Source organism: Anarhichas minor, unplaced genomic scaffold (assembly GCF_050575085.1).
Source record: "Anarhichas minor isolate MPS153535 unplaced genomic scaffold, ASM5057508v1 ptg000007l, whole genome shotgun sequence".
Classification (NCBI taxonomy): Eukaryota; Metazoa; Chordata; class Actinopteri; order Perciformes; family Anarhichadidae; genus Anarhichas; species Anarhichas minor.
The window spans coordinates 1918254-1944311 of record NW_027466453.1 but is presented as its reverse complement, the minus strand read 5'-3'; the positions used below and the strand labels follow the sequence as shown (position 1 = coordinate 1944311).

General features: G+C 39.8%; 1 protein-coding gene across 1 annotated transcript; it reads right to left on the bottom strand.

Annotated features, from left to right (window-relative positions):
• Window positions 1-271: 271 nt before the first annotated feature.
• Window positions 272-24700, bottom strand: abat (4-aminobutyrate aminotransferase). The gene is made up of 18 exons (XM_076082331.1): window positions 24641-24700; window positions 24054-24107; window positions 19573-19718; window positions 18452-18549; window positions 18317-18346; window positions 17595-17712; window positions 10551-10600; window positions 9865-9945; window positions 9627-9719; window positions 8341-8403; window positions 8165-8228; window positions 7429-7577; window positions 6224-6361; window positions 4443-4610; window positions 3573-3719; window positions 2667-2778; window positions 2181-2305; window positions 272-2044 (listed from the first exon to the last, which is right to left on the bottom strand). Exons 3-17 carry the CDS (start codon window positions 19640-19642, stop codon window positions 2184-2186), a joined length of 1503 nt encoding a protein of 500 aa, XP_075938446.1. The 5' UTR covers window positions 19643-19718; window positions 24054-24107; window positions 24641-24700; the 3' UTR covers window positions 272-2044; window positions 2181-2183.
• Window positions 24701-26058: the final 1358 nt, after the last annotated feature.

Here is a 26058-nt window from a genome sequence, read left to right as displayed (position 1 = left end):
GTAGAAAGGGATGTAGGTAGACAGGCAGGCAGGCAGTTAGGTAGACAGGCAGGTAGGTAGGCAGGTAGGCAGGTAGACAGGCTTTATTTTTAACGACCTTCCCCCCAAAGTCTTTCTTCACCTCAGAACATTCAGGCTTGCAAAAGAGACACTTCGACATTCATATCATTTTAAATAAACACTGTTTTTGAATCATATTTTCAGGTCAAAGTGGACTATGTAGATAGGAAGGGCTGAATGAGCTTTCATGCTCAAGAAATAAAAACTCAACTAGGTTAATCAAAACTTCTTTTATTTCTTACATTAAATGGACAGAATGTTTTATAGACAACAGTTAGAGCCATCTAAAATAATTACATCAATAATCATCTATCTCAGATCACAAGTGATAATAGTTCATGTCAAAAAGATTAAAGGTCGTCGTGGATTCATGGAACACTGACTGACAACAAGGAGACGGCACTGTTGTCATCATCACCATTGTGCTCACATGGACACCCTGCAGTTCTTACTCCTTTACATGTCCTTTAAAATCGATGTTTATACAAGACTCACTAACCCTGTGAACTATGTGGAACAAATTTACATTAGGCTTACTGGATATAATTTCTGCAAAATGAATGTAAAAAATGTACATAATATTCATATATATATGAACATAATGACTGTAGTGAGTTAATAATCAGAAATAAATTAATGATAACACCTTTTCTGAACTGCTACACACTTGTAACACTTGCCTAAAAGCTCCATGGAACATTCAGACACCGATGAAGGTTTTAAGTGTTCTACAGAATCAGTAGAACAACAGCTTGGGCAGAGTTACAAAAAAGAATTCTACAAATATTAAGAAAAAGTTGTGCTGTGACGGTGTTTAAGCCTTTATGCTCTACATCTTTGTATTACTTATGATCTAATTGCTTCTCAATGGACTTGTGCTCAAAGTTCAAGTTCTGCAACTTAGCTACAGTTTGCTAACAGGCCAACCCTGTTTGAGTCTGTCTCATCCACTCAGTAGCAGTCTGGCACAATTCCCATTAAAAAAAAGACGCGCATTTGTCAAACCAGTCAGTTAATCTATATATTTGAAGTCTTTTCTCTTGAGAAATCAAAAAATACTGTTTGAAAACACGTCCAACGCATTTTAGATCTGACCTTTGTGTTGCTTGGTGACATTTGTTTTAAGTGTGGAATGGCTCATTGTTGCGCCTTGGATGAGACGGATTACTAACAGGCCTGACACTAACAGCTAGAAGATTCTCAGTCATCCAGGTCATGGTTTATCTCCTCTGTGTGAACGACCCCACAGAGGCCGAAGGCCTGTGAACCCATAATCAGTCTGAATTGAAGAAGGATTTTGAAGCTTGATGCAAACTGAAAATGATCAGTTTTCCTGCATGCTGAATTTACACCAACTGGCTGTTCTGTCACACATGAGAAGTGTTAAATATGAAATGATAACAAAGTGTGGCGTGAAAATGAAAAGTAAATCTGTTTTCAAAATATAATTTTGGCAATATATGAAGCTTTTGTTCAAGAGTCAAGTCAATGTGTTCAGAATTTTAGATCAACTAAGGTTACCAATGGCTGCTCCCGTTTGAGCCACTAAAAAAGAAAAGAAAACAATATTAGCACATTTAAGTGACATGCAGGCACTAAACAATCTATGACATTGTCATGGTCCGTTTAAGATTCACATTTTTTTCTGGGCTACAACATTTCAAAAGTCATTCCTATTAAGAGCAACACAGAGTCATCACAAGGGCGTAGGGGGAGGAGTAGCAGCTAGATTTGCTGACATGATGTACAATCTGGCATGACTTCATCCAGCGGTCAACTCAGTCTACATGTAAGAGATGAGAATGATTCTGGAGTTTGGAGACATTTCCACAGATTCATTTTACAGAAACATGAACATTCTCAGTTACTGATACCTAGTTACTGCACCTGGATGCTTTTCTGGGTACACCTTTATGGCAGCAAAAGCATGAGAATATCATCATCATCTTTTCTGGCTAAGGGGATGAAGATTGGCTTATTGGATCTGAAACAGAGGATATATGAGATAGCTGTGTGAGTAATTGTGTGGATTGTGCTTATCATGACATGGACTGTCTGGAGTTTCCTCCCTCCATTCTGGATTAACTCATGCAGTGTCAGTCAGGCTCCTTGAGGGTCACCATTTATTTGTGCTGGGCCAACACGTCATTGAAGATGTTGAGGAAGATGTCCACATGGTAGTCCTTGAAAACCAGAGCTGGACGGAAACGGATCGATCGATCCCCACACCCTCCCAGGAGGACACCTGTCAATGACAAACACTGTTACAGGGTATCCACACAGCTCAATCAATGATCTGTCATCCACCTTCATAAGGTTGAACACAAAAGCCTATTCCTGTTCATTCAGTATCAATTAATATCAATATCAACATTTTCTGACAGTGTAATGATGTAAACTGTCTATTTGATGGAGTTATTAACAGTGAGATTAGAGCTGTCACTGTTCAACTCCCTAAAAACAACTAGAAAAGTTGTATGCCTGTCATGTTGCAGTTTACATCCATGTCTGTCCAAATGTCATCACTTCATCATTTTGGTACTCCAAGGAAGGTGAGTTCTAAGCAGAAGTACTCTGTAAATAAGAAATGGTGGTGTACTTCATACCTTTGTCTCTGGCCTTGAGCAGGATGCTGCTGCGTGTTGCATCATCACAGATATCAATGGCACAGAAGGTCCCCTGTCCTCGAGCTCGACTCAATAGGCCGGGGTACTGAGCCTGGGGACCAGACGCACGGAGGTCATGTTCACATACATGTACATGAAGGTCATGTATGTCACACACACACACCCGCACACACACACGTAGGTTATGTTGTATGTCAAATCTGAATCTGCAACGTAGCCAATAACATTTCTCTCTGTCAGGTAAATGTAGTAGAATTACACAGTGTAGTAAAACGTTGAGTTGCATGTTTTTCAAGAGCTTGGGGCCTTTTGTATGTTATTTAAAGTTACAATGAGTTAGAACAGTAACATAATTCAATAATTTTAATATCTAAACATGTGTGATGAAACACAGTATGTCATGGCAGGTGTGTTGCTGAGGACCAAGAAAGCGCAGAGTTGAGTGTGAAGTTGCGGTTCTCCAGAAATCTGCAAGCAGCAACATTCAGCTCGTTCTGAACAGGCATGTTTTCAACGTTTTCACTGGCGTGATAAAACACAAGAATTTGCTCACTTTGAGATATGTGGCTAAGTAGGCTTGACAGTGTGTGTGCGTGTGTGTGTGTGCGTGTGTGTGTGTGTGTGTGTGATGAAGGAGATCAGACCTGTTCTCAGAGACAGAGCCACAGAAACAGAGGCAGGGCTATACTCCCAACAATAAAATCCATGTAAACCATAGATTGTGATCCGCTAACCTCACTAGTTTGGCGCAAATAAAACAAAGTGCACCGTTACATATTCACACATACACACATACACACACACACACACACACACACACACACACACACACACACACACACACACACACACACACACACACACACACACACACACACACACTACCTGTAGCTCATAAAGGCCGTTTAGCAGGGCTTTTCCAGAGCGGGTCACCTCCTCCAGAAGGTTCTCTCTGCGAATCACATTGAGAACCTCAGCCAGGAGCAAGTTCTTTGTTGGGTCACCCATCCACGTGTTGAAGATGCGGTACGGCTGAAAAAAGACAACAGATACACAAGCAAACACACTTGTAATCAAAAACCGATCTCCCAAACATCTTTTAATATATAAAAGAGACAGTCCAATGGCAGTGAGTCAGCAGTCAATCAATGGCAGGTGTTTTGAGAAAGTCTGAGTCACTGCAACCATGAGAGGTCCTTGAGCATGCAGCCATAAACGAGCACCTAAAATATAATGCAGTTTGATGCAGCTGTATGCAAGATTAGCCGTGCACAGACACAAAGATGCACACACACGACTGATCTCATTATTTCCTAGCTCAGATAACAAGTTAAAAACAACGGGTTTGCAGGTATTATACTTATAAATATACAGCAAATGATTTTGGTGATCCTCCAACTTTTGGATGTGATCTAAGAAACTACAATATTGATTGGAGAGCTGTGGCTATGGGTGGGTTGCTACTACATTGACTCAGCCCATTCATGCTGCCTAGATGATGAACCCTTTCGATTTTATCTTCACCACGCCCAGTTTCTCTAGCAGCACCAACGTGATTAGACCCAATACTGGAGAAACTTCCAAGAATAGCTAGATCATCAGTATGTGGTTTGATCCATACTTTGGGGTATTTTGGACATTTACAGGCTCCTAACAGGGCTTTTGACCGTTTGTCTTGATCAAATCTGAAACACATCACAGAAAACTTGTATATGATACAGTATATTAAATATGACCAATATAACAATGACTAACCTTATCAGCCTGTAATTCGTCTTTGTGGTAGTAGCCACCAGTGAGAAGCTTCTTGCTGAAGGACACAATGTCAGCAGGGTCATCCATGCCCCAGTGCTCATGAGCCCACAACTTTCCTGTGTTCCCTCCACCAGTCTGGACTTCATCCACGTGGAAACCACAGCCATGCTGGGGAGGTAAAGGGTTAACAGAGTGAGCTACGGAGAAGTGAACAAGGTAAAGAGATAATGAAAGCAGTAGGAGGAAAGGAAGGGAATTAGAAGTTTTTCACTCATTGACAGGAGAGTCAATGGGTAAGAAGCTCGAGTAGGAAGTCTCCATAAGGAGGAATACTGACTCAGGACCAGACGACACTGATGTTATCATGTCAGTTATGAGGACCACAACCATGAACGGCAGAATCCCAGCAGCTGGACCAGTGTTGATGTACAATGGTGTACTTTGCTACAGTCCAAATATAACATTTCACAAGGAATCTAAAGGCTTGTATCAAAAACACAAAGTTTGACCAAAACACAATATAAGATTGTTTGGTTCAAAGCAGCAAAGTTACAGTGGGACAAAGAAACATTTTTCAGTACTGTCCACTGGCTTCCTGTAGCTGCTCGCAACAGTTCAGGTTCAGTTTTACGTCCAAGTCACTATTGTTTGTTCACTAGGATCTGCATAATGAATGTCAAGTCGTCTACCGTCACTCTGAGCCTCCTGGAACATGGAGGCAGGTATTGAGGCACTTATCCTCGGAAGTTAGATCTACAGTGGCTTGGCTTGTACAAGACACATGAATACATGTAATATAAATGAAATTTCTTTTGACAAGACTTTCTTCAGACAATACCAGACCCAGTTTCAGTGTCGAATGTGGGCTGGATCTATGCCTTAAAACCATGTCCTAGAAGAGTGTGCCTTTCTCTGAACACAGTCTGTGACAGGCATCATTGGCATTAGTGACCTTCCTCCAGTTCATGTGGCTCAAAGTGTTCCAGCTCTTATGGGGCTCCCCTGCCTCCCTGTATGATTGGCTCATCATGTGCTTTGGGGGATTTTCATTCCCTACGAAAATACTTTTTTTGTTACCTGGCATGCTGATCAACTTCTCTATAAAGTAAATTCATTAGTACTCATTGCACTGTATATAAGTGAATATACACTTTGTGGTAGAGAGCACTTACAGAGCTCAACGATCTCAATCTATGCTCAATCTGAATTCAGTCAGATCACATTGTTCTATAATAACATGCAGTCCAATCTAGTATAAACTATTTCATTACTTCTCTATTTAGTGAGATGGTGTTATTTTGCCATCATGAGGCATAACTCAATAATAATTTGATGTCAACAAAGTGGTGTCTGAGGGTAGTGAACCAGTATACTATAGCTGGGAAATATATCAATATTAAATTGACATTGTGATATGAAACTATATGTCGTCTTAGATTTTGGACATCACAATATGACACAAGTGTCTTTTCTTGGTTTTAAAGGCTTCATAATAGTGACTTGATGTCATCTTCTGACCTTACCAGACTGCTCCAGGAGTTTATTTGCCTTCACCTACTTAGTCATTATGTCCACATTACTATATTTTATGAAAGCACCAATAATCAACCCTACAATATGTTCACAATATCGATGTCGAGGTTTTTGTTTAAAATTGTCCTGATACAGTATTTGAGTTCTTCATATCGTCCAGCACTACAGTATTTCTTCCCAGTTGATGCAATTGGCTCAACAAGCTAACGCCCTTTTAAAGGATCTGTTGCCATAGTGATCACTGTTACCTTGCGTGCAATGTTGCGGAGGCTTTTGAAGAAGTTTGGGGAGGCGTGGTTATCTCCCCCTTCAGCCTGGATTGGTTCAATCACAATCCCAGCCACAGGCTTCCCCTTCTGTCTCCATTTTATGATCAGGTCCTCCACCTGGTGGGGGGGGGGGAGAGAGAGAGAGAGAGAGAGGTTGCATTTTTCAACCAAAGCTTTAAATATCACTATAGATCATTATGGGCTATCTTTCTAGCACAACCATGGAAGTTAGGCTTTTGAATCAACAAGTGAATACACACAAGTTGGATTCCTTGATCAAACACTTGCAAGTCCTGTCGGCACTTAACAAATGGCCAGATGAATTTCACACAGTTAAGCATAATTACACAGGCTATTAGCTGCACTGAGGTACTGCACATACATTTAATGAAAGAAAGTCTGCAGGGAAGGTAACCCAATGCTCCAGCCACTGTCCAGTCAACAAAGAGAGATGTAATGTTTGTTTCTGCAATATATCATGATGGAACAAGTATTGCATCCTGCTCTTATACACGCATACTGCGGGGACGCGTCATCACAAAGTGCCAGCACCATCACAGCAAACAGTAACAGCCTGCCAGTTGCGATATGAACGGATGATTGAATTTACATTATAACATGTATTGAAATTACTGCTGAACTGTGGACATTGAACATGTTCAATCATCCAGCTCACCCTCCTCTTCTTTTAGTTGCTGCTGGTGCGACTAGTGCCTTGACAGCACGAGTGATATATACTTTGAGCTGAACTGTATTCCTGTGGACATTTTTGTTTTTGGCCTGTTAAATGAACTGAATTTGGTTTGAATAGCTGCTTGAATAGAGAATGAGCTGAACTGAACACCTGTTGGATACATGTGTATTTATTTGTCTTTTTATAAAGAGGAAGAATATTTTGAGTTTTTCATGTACAAACTACATAACCTTCAGTTTTAATAATGTTAATACATTTATCTAACAATTAGAAAGCAAATGGTGCTGGAGTATTTCTTTGTTCACAGGTTCTTAGGATAAAAGTCTACTTTATTAAGGTTGTATGAGTGAATTGACATATACTGTATTTAAGGCATAGCACCTTTGTGTTGGCTGACTGTGTGACTGGATGACTTTTTGTCAGGTTAATCCCAGAAAACAAAAACTAAATAATCGCCATCCCAGCTTTCTCCTCTACACACACAGCCTACCTCCTCCAGACAGCGAGCCTCGTCCTGTGCATTCTCTCTGGTAAATTCCTCCAGCGGGTACTGCAGTTTGGGAAACGGAGCGATCGGCCAATCAAATGATGGCACATCCAGCTTGTGGATCGCTTTAGAGTGTGTCGTTGCCAAGCAACCTTAACAAGGCAAAAAGATTGTGTTAGCCATGAATCTATGATGTTGCAATAATACCTCAGCCACTATAGTTCAATGGTTGTTCATCATGTAGTATTTCTGGTGTGCTGCAGGTTTATATCTTGTGTTGACGTGTTGAGTTGAATTGACAGTAGTTTACCACCAATAGAAAAGAAGTGACTGGAATGAAGAGAATGAAAACACTTTTCATTCGTGGAGACAATTTCAGAGCAGCAGAATGTTGAGTATGACATGACTCTGGCCGCGGTTATACCAGATCAGAACTCAGCGGCCTGTGACCAATGGTTTTCCTACTCCGGGACTAAGGCGATTTTCACTAACTAATTAAGATAATAATATTAAATTCTGTGATACTGTTGGACCAAGCACAGACAGACTTTTAATCTAAATGTTTATTCACGTAACTTGAACTGTGTTACCTGCAGAAAGCTTAAAGTTTGGATTGTTTCAAAGCTCCCTCAGATACTGAGCCACACTCAAGATGATTATTCAAAATCTGTAATCCAAATGTAATTCTAACATCAACAACATTTCTAAAAAGTCAAAATAGAAGCGATCGATAACATACCCATGGTTCTTCCATGGAAAGCTCCCATGAAAGATAAAATACTGAGTTCTGGACAACCTGGGACCTGAGACAGAAAAACAGAGAGAGAAAGACAAAGAGGATGACGCACATATTTAGTAGAATATATCTGGAAATGTCAAAATATTCTGATATGTAGTGAACGTTCTTACACCCACCTGGTTTATCATGCAGGAGCTGAGGTCTTCTTCAGACGGTGTGTTGTGGCCTCGCTCCTTGTTCTACAGCAAACACACACAGATGAAGCTACATTTACATTTGGTTGTTGAGATCATATCTAAGTTCTTATTTCATCAGATATTTATCTTGAGAACAGAACAATATACATATTTAAGAAATAAAATGGTGTACACTATGTAACCAATTAGAAAATAAAAGTTCTTGCAGCACATCAGGGTTGTATGTAAATTTAAATGGCACTTTTAATGAATTCATCAGGCTCAATCAGTGTTTAAAAGGGGCTCACAGAAAGCTCTGTTTACTGTCATAGGAAGTACTATCAGCCTGTTGCTCTGGAGGAACTGTGTCTGAAAGGTTCTATTGCAGTTGTGTTGAAGAATACACATTTCTAATAGATTGGATTGGATCTAGCACTTTTAGAGCCTGACCTCCAGTGTAGATTTCGGCGCCTGATTCAGATTTTGTTTGAGTCTTTTGTCTAAATGTACATTTGTGTTAGTCAAATGTTAATCTAGTTTACGTCAGTAAAACATTTGTCATTTCATCATGTATTTTTTTTCATCTACTCGTTTTGTAGCTATCTTTGTTGTATACGGTCGCCTTACATATGTCGGTTACATATGTTGATCTTGTCTATTGTAAGGTGAGTGGAAGAGGCTCTGTTAACTTGTTCACACACACACAGTGTCCCTGCCACGCTGCTCTGCAGCAGTACAACAGTTTGCATCCAGTTGTCATTATAAAGCTATCATTACCACAGCTACCTGCTGGCTCATCAGTCAGAGGCTGGTTCACTGTCTATGTTCAGACCGAGCTGTCAGACAACCGGCTGATCTTTCTTTAGTGAACATCCAGAGTAAGATTTAGATGGTTGACAATGTCACTACCCAGCGGCAGTCTGTCTGATGATGATTTAACCTCTGGGGACAACGAACAATATTCCAGGGTTATGGTGTAACCAGCAGATATCCAGAGAAAAGATAGTGGATCTCCGGGCCAAGACCTCCTGTTCTGTGCAAAGGTTCATATTTCTAAGCCGATTAGCAACTCGAGACTCGAGGATGGAGTTGGAGTTATTACAATGGGCATAAACATAAAAGTTAATAAATGAAATGTGATCTTTCAACACATCCTAAGCATTTTTTGGAGCAGTGGGCTGCTGTGAAGCAACCGGGGAGCAACCCGGGTTTCAGTGTCTTGCCCCCGGGTAGAAGCACTAATAATAGCAGAAATAGCAGTAGCAGTAGTAGTAGCACTCACTCACCCTGTACCAGATAAACATTGCTTTGTAAGCATTCTCATTGGCGCAAGAGCCACAGGCCATTGTCTGAACACGAGCCATTCCACTGGGAGCCACCTGACAGGAGGGAAGACTTGTGTTACTGTTGTTTATCTTTATAAGTCAAATATGCATATAATTAAATACACTTTTCTTACAACAATATTAACACCATTATCTCTCAACTGTTCAATATGTTGAACTTTGTGTGTATGTTACTAACTGAGAGAAGACTTTCAGTGAGTTTTTCTGGAAAGTTCTCCGGAGGCAGGATTCCCAGGGCGGGTCGGTTCACAAGAGTACTCTGAAAGATAAACAGAAAGCACAGACACATTTCAGACAACACTGAACAAGCACAACTAAAACGTTATATGAAGGGACACTCAGCAATCCATTCACTTTGACTGCTCTCACCTACCCGACTACACTGTGACGTGGTTGCTCATTTAAAGTAGGGTAAATAACATGTAAGCTCCATTCATTGACCACAGCATCACTGTGTGATTTACATACATCACCTATTGTCCAAATAAAGTACAAATTCAATTCTGAAATGATTTGACATCAGTGACTGCTTAATGCAGTACTCCACTGAGCCACAATGTCATGCATTATTATTATTATTTCCCCATGGTGCCCTTAGATTAGTGCAGGATTCCACAAGCACCACAGCCTGTTATTTGGTAGTATTTTGGGATAATCCTCTTTAGAGTTAAACTTTACTAGGACAGTAGTGGAACAGTCGAAACCAGGAGCATCTTAATTCAAATATGGCTGAATTGTATAACTGTGGTTGTCTTACTGTAAAAGCTGGACCACCATACACTATAGCAAATCAATACACAACAACACCAGTTCATACTCTCACTGTAGTGATGATACAAATGATCTTGAATGTGGAAGACCTACCAGATTGTTTGGATTGGACATCAGTTTGAGGAGAGCAGGGTGGTTGTAGCCTGAGGGAGGACAGAGTGAGAGTGGGCATGGGCGTAGGAAGCATTGAAAATGTGGATGGGACAATCTAACTCTGGTCTCGGGGTCAGAGTAGATGTCATTTAACAGGTGGTGTACACATTTATACTGGCAAAAGAAAAAGTATGGGTACATTTAGTATTGTCATCCAGAGGAAGGGTTTGGAGCCAGATCACATGTTTGAAGATATTAAAAATATGGAATTAATAATGATTGAATTAATAAGTAATTTAATAATTTTAATAAGCAAATCATAAATATATTTTTTTATGTTACAAAATGATTGGGTAAAGTGGAGAGGAAACTGAAGTCCAGTCATGTCCCAATCATTTCTACTGTATGACATGTGTCCCACAGCTCCATGACGGTGTTAGCCGGTTATCTTGGTGGCTTTGCTTACACACACATCTTTACACACATAACGCTGCTACCGAGAAGCACTCCACATACATATTTAGGGCAACATTTCATGACAAATCTATATAACAGCCACCTGCTATCTCTCATGAAAAGCAATAGTCTTGAATTCATGGGTTTGAGTGTGTGTGAGCAAAGCCATCCAGTTAGCTGGATAACACACTGTTAGCTTGTTGCCACTGGCCCCTGATATACGCTTTTTGGGCTAAAAATGCATATTTGCTAACATTCCATATAGCAAATTCAAATCCAACACATAGAGCCAAAACAAAGCTCATGAAATATGAAGATGACACAATCAATCACTAACAATGACTAAAGTGGGTTGATGCTCGGTTCTGGCTTTTTTTTCATACATTTATCATGTAGCAATGAAAACATGGTATATGGAGTTTCATTGATTTGGCCACTAAGAAAGCAAGCAGAATGGATCTGTGATGAAGCACTGACACAGCGCTCTGAGGAGAGTAGCACGAGGATAAACGAAGCACTGACTTTCCTCATGGTAAGTGGGCATCCTCACCTGGTGCCTGTGTTCAGCGTCAAGCTTTGCGATGTTAGGCTGTTCACAGGTGACGTGTTCATAAGAAAATGTATATTTGAATTTCTGGAAAGCTTGTCTGCACTCAGTGAAACAATTACTGATTCTGGATAGTGAAAGTGGAACAGCCTGTGTCTATTGTTGGACGAGTGATCAAACCGGTTTGATCTGGATGTATAATATATGGAGGCTATAGAGTCTTACGGATGAGTTTTACATTTGAAATGATGAATGATAATGTAGATGATTAGATTGCAGGTTTGTTGGGTTTCAGGAGGAGCGTCATTACTGCAGTATTTATGTTGACAGCTTGTTGTATTTGAGCAGTTAGTCTGCTGAAGAGTGGAGTAAATATACACCAGAACCGTTTGTAGAGCTCAGCACATCAGGTCCTGGTGCTTTGTTAATGATTAAGTGCACTGCAGAATACTTGTGTTATTGACAATCAGGGTGTTTGCATTCACTTCAGTGAGTTTTGGCACATTGTTATGAGAAAAGACAGGATTCTGTCTCGATTTGGATAATGTTCTGATGAGTACAGGTTGTAAAATGTGTTTTCCCTCAGTAGAAAGTAATTAAGGACTTCGAAGGGAATTTATTAGTATATTTAAAATATTAATATCTGAGTCATATTTGAATATATTTTCATGCTTATGAGACTAATTTCTGTTATACACAAGATTTAAAGTGGTACTTTTGTGTGATTCTTTAAAGAGAAACTCAGCTTTACAGATCTGTCGATAAAATCAACTAATCCATTGAGTGGATAATCATTCATTCTGTCGAGAACAGTCAAAGATATTTATATATTGTCTAAGTCTTTCATTCTTTCTTCCAAAATCATTGAATTATTTGAATGTTTCGGAAGATTACTAAAATGTGTGTTACCTGAGTTGGTGGTTTGATCCACTGACGATTCCAATCACTGTCTATTAGGATGTGTTATGCACTGTGAGTGGCTTTAGCGGGGGAGGGGGGACAAATATGGCAGTGTTTGGGTCATGGATGTTTCAGATTGTTGTTGGATTGTCATTGATATTAATTGTTATGAAACCTTCTTCGGGATGTGTAATGGTAGTATTAGAAGTCAATGAAACATTTGTACTAATTGGAATATTAACTCCTTTGTTTAGTGTTAGAAGCTAAGAAGATTTGAAAGATGAGTTCTTTGTAGTAAGCATATATCAGCGTGGAGATCTTTCCATCTGGTTCTTGAATTATTTTTGCCTGAGTACCAATTTCAGGAACATTCCAAGAAATATAGTACATTTGAGTGATGACATGTTGAGTTAAAGCTGTTAGTGTGAAGAACAAAAGATCAGTGCTAATGTCTGTCCTGTTTTCTGTGCACGTGGCAATAAAGCTTTGAATCTTGAATGTTACCTAAACGGATGTGGCTGCCTTACATAAGCTGTTCCACTTCCAACCAGCAGAGTGCGGTGAGGCACACTGAAGCGCTCCACTTGTTAGAGCTTTTTGCATGATCTCAGTCTCTACCTTGTATTCTCTCTCTACCTTGAACTTTTCCTCTGGGGTTGAATGCATTGTTTGGTATTAAGAGTGACGAACAGGTTAATAATCCTATGAGAGCAGGTCTGTAACTAGACATCAAGCAGGTAGATACTAGAGGTAGATATTAGAGTAGACTAGCAGTATTTCCCATTATTTTCAGACTTGTTATGTAACTCAAAATCCTTCAATCCACTGACATCCAGCTCAGTTACAGACAAAGAAATATCACAATCAATGAACCATTCCTTGTCAACTGAACTAAAACACAGTTTGCCTTTCTGAGCTCAAATACACACAGAAAACCTTGAAGACCGAAATCAAGCAAACACCGTCTCACAGCCATGAACCTTTCGTCCAACTGGTCGTTGTCATTAGTTCGTTTACTGAGCTCCAGACGGACACAGAGAGAGAAAACAGGAAACAAGTTATGAATGCTGGAGGTCCAAAGACTCCGGGGACTTCATCACAATGACAAACAGGCACAAGACGTCCATTCTTTCTCAATATCTCCCTTTCCATTTGAATTCATTAATGTAAAATACCTTCACTTCATCTGTAAAAACATCATGGCTCTGAGAGTACATCCTTCTCCCAGTACTCTTATCAATTAAAGGAAGGCTGAGGTAAAGACATGATATTATCCTGTGGCTTTTAGACATCCTAGTCACAGTGAGGAGTCGGGTAGAAACGGTGAGCATAACAAAAAAAACATTACATTTTTTTTAAAAGAAATACTGGCCTGGTATGTCTTAAATAAATCTACTTTTTCTTATTCTGAGAATGTAAGCAATTGTTACAAGCTCCTGTGCCCTTTCAACTACTGAATTAATTAAGTGTGTGAATTTTTGGCTCCAACAGGAACCCTTCTGTCAGGGAGGCCCTGAGGCCTTGAGCTGAAACCACAAATAATGTTAATCAGACTGGAATACTGCAGCCCAACTGGAGTAGTGGTTAGTCTTTGAACAAAGGTCCATTTCAAAGAGAGCAGGAGAGCATTTTCTAAACCTTGACATTTGTCTTTGAAATATTTTATCATGAAGGATCTAGAATCTACTTTTGGCAGTGAAGGTATAGGAAGTTCCCTTTTCTACTGGTCAGTGTTTAAATTGTACACTTACTGTAAATTATGCTGGTCAGTGAACCAAAAACAAAAGGGTAGACCCATGCTAACAAAACAGTAGTCGAGTAGAACCTGCAGAGCCCCCAGGTTGAATTAAGACAAAATCTCTTGCTAGTATTAACATGCCATCTGCATCTGATCTGGAGCAAGTTAAGTACAGATGCAGAACCCATGCATTGCAATCAGACCAGCCAGACCACGCCTGGAGGTTTGTGATATGTGTGAATGTGTGTTTGTTCAGTTTGGCCACATTTTTAAAGGTGCATCATAAGAGACTGGGAGCATTCTGATTGCCTCTGAGGGAGGGGGCACAGGGTGGAGCACAGGGTGGAGCACAGGGTGGAGCTGCGCTTGTCACTATAATCGGTGAAAGGGTCGGTCAGCACCAGCTAAAACGAGAAGCTGCTATCTGAATGTTTTGTACACTGCTATTTGATGATTGTACTTTGCATTGTAGCTGAGGGAATCTCTGTGAATGTCAATCATTACTTGGAGGCACCGTGACTGACTATTTTCACTTACATAAGCAGTGAAATGCTGCACTATAGAACCGGCTGTGGTAAATGAGCGGAGCGCTGCAACAGGAGGTGGAGCAAACACACGAGAGTTTTGTGACGAAAAGTGCAGATTTTGACGCCTGGATTAGCCCAGATACTGATCCTTAGCATCCGCTCTGGACGTCTCTAAAATGTGCCGTCTTCCTCTGTGCAAATATTACAAAATCCACAAGTTTCAGAAATCGGTTTGTTGGGTGTATTTAATGTACTGCTGTGTCCAGGGGAAGCAGAACAACAACTAGACCCAAGAATTCCCTAAACTCTGACTGATGTTTGCTAGCAGAATGCTGTCAAGCACTGCCGCACCATCTGAAGTTTGGTTGCTTCTTGCCTTCATCATTGCTTGCCTTTAAGTAACACAAATACATGAGAGTAACTTCTTCAGATTTCTGCCAATAACAAACTAGAAACACTAGTGCCCAGGTGTTAACTGCCAGCTCTCCAACTACAGTTCTTTTTTCATTTTCCAATTCACAATATGTATCGATACCGGAAAGTAAAATGGACTAGAAAATGCATTTCCTGCTGAAAATGCGTTGGAATGCTGAAAGCTGAAATGAATCTCAAAAACATTGCTGAAAATAGATCTCCAATTTAAAAAAAATTACAAAAAGCTTAATAATTCAAAAAGTTGAAAGATTACAAATATGAAGTCATATGTAGCTGAAAGTATGAGAAGAAGAAGGCTTTGAAAGTTGAAGAAGTTTAACAGGATTTGAAGATTTTCTCCATAGAGATCCCATTCAAAAGAAAATTGCAAATAGCTTAATAATTCAAAGAATTTAAAGATTACAAATATGAAAAGTCATATCACCCCTCTCCTGAAAGAGCTGAACATTTTGATATTCGAATGGTTTCTGTGGCTTAAAAAATGTCAGCAGTAGTGATATTTGTAGTATTAGTAGTACTAGAAGTTGTAGTTGAAGTAGAAGTATTATTAGTAGTAGAAGTATTAGTAGCATTATAATAAGTAGTAGCAGTAGTGATATTTGTAATAGTAGTCGTAGAAGTTGTAGTTGTAGTAGAAGTATCATTAGTAGTATTAGTATTTAGAAGAAGTAGTAGAAGTAGTAGTAGTAATAGCTGTAGTAGTGGTCGTAGTATATAATATAACAGTAGTAGTAGTAGTAATAGTAATGGCAGTATTTGAAAAAGTCTAATTTTGAGCTTAATGTTTACATACAGTTAATCCATGGGGCTTTTATTTTGAAAGGGTGGGGCTGGGTGGGGGGGAGAGGAGACATAATCATAATGTTTGACACATAAACAGAGGTTATTAAATGACAGGCTTCATCACAAGCATTTCAGTTATATTTCACTCTGTGGGGCTTTTATTTTGAAATGGGGTGTGGGGGGGAGAAGGGGAGAGGAGATGGACTCATATTGTTAGATTAACACAAACAGGTTATTAAATGACAGGCTTCATCACAAGCATTTCAGTTAGAATTCATTCTGTGGGGCTTTTATTTTGAAATGGGGTGTGGGGGGGGGGAGAGAAGGGGAGAGGAGATGGACTCATAATGTTAGATAAACATAAACAGGTTATTAAATGTCAGGCTTCATCATAAGCATTTCAGTTAGAATTCATTCTGTGGGGCTTTTATTTTAAAATGGGGTGTGTGTGTGGGGGGGGGGGATCCTCTAAAGATCTCTAAGAACCTGAATGACTGTATGAGAGAGAGACACAGAGAGAGAGAGACAGAGAGAGAGAGAGATAGAGGAGCGCGTGTGTGTCTGTGAGTCTGTGTGTTTATCAACATCACTAATGAGCTTAATCAGAAACACCTGTGTCCTTGCAGCCTTTTCATGGCGATTAAACAGGGAAACACCTCTCAAACAAATCCTCAAAACTCCCATAACCGTAGCTCCTATTGCTCCGATATTAATAAATGAGAGGAAGGATGAGTTGAAGAACAGATCCTGTAAAAATTGTGTCTGTAGTGTAACAAATGTGGCTGAACTGGCGATTTAGAAATGGGGTACCGTGTTCTGTGGAAGATGTTTTTGAAGCAAAATTTAACATTGGTCTCTATGGAGCAGAAAGTTGGTTTTCCTCTCAATTACAGGCTTCTGTGTCAAATGTGTAAATCTGTGGGATTCCACAGTCATTTGTCTACGACAAGGACAAGATTAGCTACTTCTACATCCAGAAATGATGCATGAAGAGTGAAGATTGTGGACACAGTGGCAAAAGACAAATGTTTTTTTCACAAGAATCTCAAGCTGCTCTTCACTCTAGCGGTGACATCACGCACTCTAAGCTGCGCAATACACACCCATTATAAAGTCAGAAAAGGAGTGAAAAAATCATAAAAGTTAAAATGGGACAGTTCAAAAAGTATAAAAGACATCAAAAAGCTGAATAATGCGGCAATAGATCAGGGTTTTCTCAACATTTTAAAGTTAAAATGGTGTCTGTAGCTGAAAGTATGAGGAAGTAGAAGGATTTGAAAGTTGAAGAGGATTTGAACATTTTCTCCATAGGAACCCATTCAAAAAAAAAATTGCAAAAAGCTTAATAATTCATAAAGTTTAAAGGTTAGAAATATGAAAAGTCATAGCACACGTGTCCTTAATGAGCTGAACATTTTGATATTTGAACGGTTTCTGTAGCTTAAAAAATGTGGAAGGAGATAAGTAGCAAAAAACGTACGGAAGAAATAGAAGTTGAGTGAAGTTGAATAAAGAGAAACAGGATAACAATAGTTGGAATGCTTAACAGCATTCCAACAATAAAGATTCGAAGAACAATAGTTGGAATGCTTAACAGCATTCCAACAAATATGTGGTAATAAAGGATTTTATCCATACATGGATCACTTGCTACTAACCGATTGGGATGGAGGAGATCTGAGTGTAGATATCTAGCATGCGGTTGCCGTCCACATCCACCAGGTAGTTCCCCCTGCTCTCATCATAGTTACAGAAAAAGTTGATTGCACCAACATTCTGTGAATAGACATGTTCTGTATTAAGCACATTATTCAGAAGAATTCAGTCCTCCTGTATTAACTTGGCAGCAGACACTCAAACACATACACCCGCCATGCGACACACACAAATAAACATACTGTGGGAATAAAAAGTCCAACATTCTGGTGAATGTTACCTAGAGACATTCTATTATTCTAACATGTGTTTCAGGATCATGGTTTGCTGAGTGAAAACACATAGAAACTGCTAATCTATCTCAGTCAACAACTCCAGACCTGTTTCATAACTGGTTCAGTGACACACATTTAGAAATATAAAGCAGAGAGCAGATATGGCTCAGAATCATTTTTTTATTCACCTACTGCTGCTGCTTTTAAAAGTCCTCTCCTAGTAGTGATTGATTGAATGTTTTTGATGATTAAAAAATACAGAACAACTGTGCAGCAATAGTTACAATCATTGAGGATTAAAACACCACTGTGGTCCTCCAACAAACAACATAACAAACACATAAAACTATAACACCACTATAGTGTGTGTATATATATATACAGTATATATATATATATACACACACACACACACACACACACACACACACACAAAACCCTCAACTCACCTGAATGTCTCCCAGCTGCTTCGTCAGCTCCTACAGAAAAAAAAGTCAATTATACTGAATACCTGAAGAAAGGATAGAGTGTGCTGATTTGCGTGTCTGTATGTGTGTGTGTGTGTGTGTGTGTGTGCGTGTTACTTGTGATCGTGGTCCAGGAACTGAAGTTTTCATGGATGGTCCATCGTAATCAAACTCTACCTGGGTCTTTGGTGCCACCTTACTGACATATCGACACCCTGGTGGAGAAAACAGAGAAACAATAATAACTGAGTGAGTGTGTTTACATGCTGCTACTACCCCGGTTATGACCATATTAAATCCAAAGTGTTAGAAACAGGTCTGATCCTTTGGGACTCCTCACCAGATCAACAAAAACAGGTTAGACCCAGCGCCCCACCAGCCCGCTGTGACTCTCCAGGCGTTCCCTCGTTTCTGCCACTTGGTTAGCATGCTCTCTTCAGTAGATATTTATGTTATGTATTTGACATAATGTCAACCTACACATTCTGTTGATACTGTAAGTTCACTCATTGAATGTTTTAAACTAAACTTCTGGCCCCATCCTACACATTTTAAATATGACCCACACAGATTGGCCTAGTGATGATTGACAGGAGAGGTGACCTTTGAGACGATGACCTCAGAGGAACATTGATCCGATTTCAGTACAGTCAAACATTTACACTGATGAGAAAAAACTGACTACATCATAGTTGCATTGATTGTTATCCCTGAGAACAGTGGAAGTATTATGACTTCTTATCTGCTGGTAATATACAAGTATAAAACTACAAAAAATGACAAATACTCAAGCTCACTGAGAAATAAAGTTTGAAAACAGTTGCAATACAGTGAGGTGCAGATCTAGCAGGGCTGGAGGCATATGCATAGTTAAAAAGAAGAAATGGTATAATTTACTGATTATCTGCTTTCTCATACACACTTTCAATTTAGACTTTAAGACCAATTCAGGGACATCAAAAATGACACATAGGTGGTCTTAACAGCCCTTTTCAGAGTAAATCATTTTTTTAATGATATTAAAAAGTTTTAAAATGGCTGAATGAGCAAAACTGACAAGAAAATTAATTAGAATGGAAAACAAATCCCTGAAGCATTTAGCACACAGTTCTACTAACACTTCTAGGTAAATCTACAAGACAACATTATAGCAAAGTTCCATGACTGGACCTGGTGAAACCCTACTTACAGCATGGATTTTAAAAAATTTGATTTAAATTGAAGAGTGTTGGATTTACCTGGAGCACTGAGCCACAGGTTTTTCTGCAGGGAGAGAGCAAACTGACGGCTGATCAGGGAGGACGCCATGACAAAACTGTCCAGAGACAGGAAGACGTGTGAGGGAGAGGCAGAGAGCCCTCAGGGTCTAACTTCACCAGGTCACCTATGAGAGAGAGGGAGAGAGGGAGAGAGGGAGAGAGAGAGAGAGAGAGAGAGAGAGAGAGAGAGAGAGAGAGAGAGAGAGAGAGAGAGAGAGAGAGAGAGAGAGAGAGAGAGAGAGACAGAGACAGAGACAGAGAGGGAGCGTTAAATAGCCACTGAGCTGAGACTCTACCCACGTTGTTCATTGTTTCATCTTAGTTGTCAAATTCTGTCAAACTCACACCACCGCAGTGAGTTAGTGGTGCAACGGTTCATGAACCTCACGGTTCAGATCGTATCACAGATCACAGATCTTTACTAGCTCTCCTCCTGTCAATTTAGACTGATTGGTTGTTTACAATGTAACATGATCAGAGACTAGAAAAGCATACATGATGTCCTGATCACATGTTTTACTGAATGTTGGTGGATAACAATGTCAGTAAAACTTTGTTTCACACTGATGGTTAAGATAAACTGTGTAATTAATGCACGGTTCACATGCGTGCTACTGTGAGGGGGATCCGTACGGATCACGGATCAAAAGTGGTCCGTTACACCAGTTATTATATAATTACTGCTTTTTGGCTTTAGGGGTATTTTTTCTTCCTCAGTTACACACATGTCGTGATGTATCATAGCTGATTGTCTATCAACGTATCCAGGTATAGCAGCATAGCTGTATCATGATAGTATGGTATCGTGAGTTAGTCTTATTCCCACACCTATTAATAATAATAATCAGATTTATACAAAAGCAGAGTTTCCAAAGGGCAGATAAAGCAAAGCCAAAGCAGGATACACGACAATATAACAATAGAAAGCGAAACAAAAAGCAAGATGAACTAAGGTCAAATTTAAACACAGGTAAAACTGTCCAACAGATGAAACAATCCAAATATATCAGTAAAATAAATACAAATGAACAAAAGAAAAGCTTTTGCCTTTCAACTAGAAGAATCTCAAGACAAATCGTATATGTTCCATTTCAGGCTTTCTAAGCTGCAGCTGGTGTACCAGCCATATATTAAATAATCAATAACTATTCCTATTATCTCTTGATAGAGAAAAAAACATAAGGAAGAAATGTGCAAAGTGAGGCAATATGGGCTGTCTGCTCTCTCCCTTCCAAGCTCTTATGCAACACTGGCAGCAGAAACAGGATCATTCCAGATATCTGCTTTCACACAGCAAAGGAAACCCTGACCCATGCACACACGCACACACACACACACACACACACACACACACACACGCACGCACGCACGCATGCACGCGCGCACGTACGCACGCACGCACGCACGCACGCACACACACACACACACACACACACAAACACATGTGTGCACGCACACTGGCACGGTGCCGGTTTCTTGGCAACAGCAGCTGTGACTGAAACAGCCGGGGTAAAACAGACTCTATAGGCTTTTAATGGAGGCTTCTTGTTAAGGGAAGCAGGGAGACAATATGTGCAGTCTTCTAAGAAACCATTCACCACACTAACCAAAGCATAGGACAGACAGTGGACGGTGTTAATACACACAGATCTCAGATCTGAAGCTTTATTTAGCAACTAAAAGAGTCAGATGTTTCCCTCTGCAGTTAATAAACAACACCACTAACACTATCAGGAGTGGAAAATTCACTAAAGAATTGAACCGGACAGACGGATGACCTGAAAACACAACGCCTTCGTCCACAGCTGTCGCCATACAATACAGACGTAAAATACAGAGATGGATTGTGAAACACAAACATCACAGCTGATGGCCAACTAGTAGCACCTTTGGACAATTTTGCTGATCATCGTATCTCTTGCTGTAGATTCCATTTCCCTTGATTCCCCTCAATAAAAACTAAAATAGTTAAACATCCTCATAATGCAGAGAAGAGGGAATAAAAGTTGACTGACTCACATGAAATAAAGGAAACAATCAGAAGTATTTTAGAAAATGAAGACTTCATGAAACAAGCTGCGGCAAAACATCAGACAACTATAGATATTTACCCAGAAGACCCCGTGACAGTAACCACCCAAACACATCTGTGTGTTGGAATGATGTTTAGAAATCATGAAGCTACATCTCCACTACGTCAGTGAAGGTGAAAACAGGAATACAAACACATGTTGGTCATAGGTTGCTCAAATCTATCAGAGAATGAGACCTCGTTGAAGCCTCTACATTATTCTGGAAAACAAAAACCTTAGGCGTCACACACACACACACACACACACACACACACACACGGTGATGAGAGCTGCCAGCGATTGACCAGCTTCCCGCCCCCTGAGCTAGAACAGTCTGTTCAGAAAGCGACATGACTTTATTGTGATGGAGCCTTTAAAACCAGGAAGAGACACATTACAATAGCACGACTACTTTAGTATACGTACTATTCCCTAATCATTTAAACTATGCCATCAATCACACATCATAAGATGAAAGAGCAAGTAAAAGTGATGAAGGTCAGGGAGCGAGCTGAACAACATCTTCTACGTTGACGATGATCATGGTGGTAGTAAGGAACAGGAAGCTATTGAACAAAGAAAACAACAACACCCAAATATGGCTTTCAAAGATCCGTCTGGTCTCGCCAGTGATTCAACATCTGGAGATGGAAAATTTTGAAAAACTCACCATCCAACACTCCAAAATCTAACTCTACACCAAGGCCTTCAATTTGCTCGGCAATACCAAAGAGCAAGAAAACACCTTCTTCTTCTCCTGTCGACTGTTCATGAAGGCACTGGATCAGAAAATATATATTCATACATAATCACCTCTCCATCCAAAGCTGGCTTTGACAAGTACTACTGGATTAATTATCAACGGCCAGACAATTCATTCAGCTTCCCTATTGCCTTTCAACAATGACCTAACATCAATGGCTGACAAAAAAGAGAAAAATGAAGAAGGAAACTACTACATAACATGTGATCATAATGACAGCAATAAAGTCTGTTGAATCAGACATGGTTTACAGCTCCATGCTCTTTCAAAACTACTATTTGGAGGTGGTGCATGTATTTGGGGATATCCTGAAAAATGAACCTCCTCTTGGTGTTTTGATATTCAGTCTCTATGAGACATGAGACGTTTTCTCTGTACGTCCTCTGTAAGTATGACATTATGTCTGTAAGTATGACATTTACTTTTAATTTGAAATATCTCTTAATTGGTACAGTAAAAATGTCTTATTTTCTCTATGGGTGGAGTCAACGATGCCTTGATTACATATACATCAGTCATTGTATGGAATTATTGAGAAAAATATTTTTGGAGCACCTCAAATATTGTGATATTAGGCTTTTTTTGTCTATATATATGCATTAGTCATTGTGGGGAATTATTGAGAAAAATATTTTCATAGCACCTTAAAAACTTCAGAAATTTGCCATTTGAAAATACAAATTCAGTTCAGAGTTTTTGGTTGGTAAAATATCTTAATTGATTATTAATTTCCAGCAACCCTCAAATCAAAGAATAAAGACACTTTACGCACAATTTAGGTGTATTTTCCCTTTAACTCATGAGATGAAGGTATAATTTTTTATACTTATTGGAATATAATTAATTTAATCTTATTTCCATTATGCAATATGTTGGCATCTTATTTTGAAAACCGGATGTTCGTCTGTAGAAAACCCGAAGTTGTCTCCCGTTAATCTTTCCGCTAACTAACTCAGACCAGTTGAGAACCACTGCCTTAAACAGTCGGTGAGATTGAGTCCTGGTGCTTCAAACCATTCTTTCAACATGACTTCTATTACTGTATTTTAGCGGGTGATGGGTCACTCACTCACTGATCTACAACTATTCAGTCTGACATGTAAATCTGCATGGTAACCATAGCAACCACTCGCCACTTCCTCTCTTCAACATCCAAAGCTGACACATCTCTGGCCTCACCCTTTGTTACTTAATCAAAATGAATTTGTGCGTATGAAAAAACATCTGGATTGTCTTCAGGCCTCACACCACACCATTTAGGAACAAAGCCGATTTAAGAGGCAGCAGTGCACATTTTACTTTGAAGACGACTTGTCAACGGTAACTTTACATAACAACATAATGGCATTTATATAACATGCATGTCAACATTCACCCATTGACCCCACAACGGTGTGAATGAATACATACAGTAATTCATTCTTTTTGTCTTATTAGGGGTATTTGTTATTCTTCAGTCACACAGATATCATGATGTATCATAGATGATTTTAATGTACAGAGTATTACTTTACCCTAAAGTCGGAACCATGCTTGGCCGGTAGGCAGTGCAGGTCTGTAGTAAAACAATGTGGAGGCTTCATACACATCTGGAGAGTGAAATGAAATCTTAATAAATTCCCAACCTGCTGATGTCTGCTGTGAGACCTGGAGGAGTCCGGAACTGAGCTGCACGGGCCCTGGAACAAAAAGAACAACATCATTGATAAGGTATAACAAATACACGTATTTATTTACTGTGGTTATTACTGCTGAATGTTGAGTTACAACTAAGGCTGCTCTTCTATAAGCGGAAGGTGAAATATGCTGAGTGGTCAGTGTGAGGAGTACTGTCACTGTTGTGGATCCAAAGGCAAATGCATTGAAATGATTTGTTTAGATGGATGTTGTTTGTGCATGTTGGAATCTGGTTCCGACTAGAGCCGGCCGGCTCTCACACCAGAGATCCCGTTCACTAGTCATGGATCCTATCAGGGAACTAATAGCACATCACTTTGTGATGTTGAGTCAACACCGATGCTGCTCCAACTGCTTCCCCGACATGGACGCTGTCGAACGCCGCGCATCCCGACGCTTTGACGGTTCAAGCACGAGCACCCGCAGACGTGAACGACCGAGCGTCAATACGACAGGACGAATGTTTGATCCGGACAACTCTCTCTGCGGACACGGTCCGCAGATGAGCCGGCATGCGATGAAGTCTTACACTTACAGGGGATCCGGAGTCGGCAGCAGCGAGGGATGAGTGGTGGACGGCAGCACCGTGTGTGTGTGTGTGTGTGTGTGTGTGTGTGTGTGTCTCAGGCCGCTCTCTCTACAGGAGGAGGGGCTTATTCTGATTAGCTCTCTGGCCTTTTTTTCAACAAAGCTTTATTTGTATTTCAACACAAAGCACATCATAAACACCTTTTCCACTTACACATTTGCTCTTTGCATTCTGTGGCTTCTGTGTAATAAAAAGCAGCACTGAGCAGAATCAGACTGGTCTTTAATAAGAGATTCAAATAACATCCAAATCAGCAACATGAAAACTGAGTTAAATAATTATTTGATAAATTGTAATTCAGACAATTAGAATCAAGACAGAGTGTGATGCAACTGATACCAGCGGACGTATAGTTTAATATCAATGAGGGCAACCTCTACCTGAAAGCTGACGAGTTGAGTGAAGAAGGTTACCCGCTTATCAGAAGAGATTCAGTACAGACACGAACACATCATGCAGCTTGGACCCATGTCCCGTTGAACAGCTGGAGAGAGGACAGAGAGCTTCTTTGCACACGTTACTGGCCCCCATTGGTTCTCTGGTGGGAAACTTTTATTACAGCTCCAGATGTTCTGTAATTCAAACCAGCTCTGATCCAGATGGAAAGCTGGTGTCTGAGAGTAGAATCTACAGTCATGCTTGCGTCTAGTTTAGGGATCTTTAGAGTTTGAGATAAAACAGACAGACAGACTCCTGCTCTGTAACAGTGCGGCACTCCTCATTCTCTGAATCAGGGGTTCTCAAACGTGTTGAGGCCAGGGACCTCTAATAGAGGAGAACATGTTCTATGGACCCTCTCTTAATCATATCCGTACCACTGAATATGCATGTGCTTACTGCCAGTGGAACTATTTGCATTATAAAACGTTCCAACCTAAATACTTAGAGCTGTTTCATATGATAAACAGAAACACATGTCAATGTAAATCATGATGATCCTTTATTAGTCCCACAGAGAGGGAAACTTTGTGAATATGACAATTCTGCAGGTTTGATTTAAGTCTGTCGTCTCTTTTATGTGAATTGTTTATGTTGTTTTTGACTTTTTGCTGTTTAGTTTTTAAGTCTGTTATCTTAATAAAGGTTAAATAAATAAATGTTATTAAATGTTAAAACCGCTGACCTTTGAACAGAGGGAGATTTCATTTGAATTGCATTTGGACTCAACTTGACAGTATTTTTACATTTCTTTTTACATTACATTTATTATGCCAGTCTGGCATAATAAATCCAGACATTTAAACTTATCAGTCTAAAGCTGACCTGCATTAAGTGCGTCAAGTTAAAATGAATGAATTCATTGCTGTGTGTCACAAAACATCAGTGTTTCTATTGGCCCGAAGCAAACGTGGGTGGGAACAATG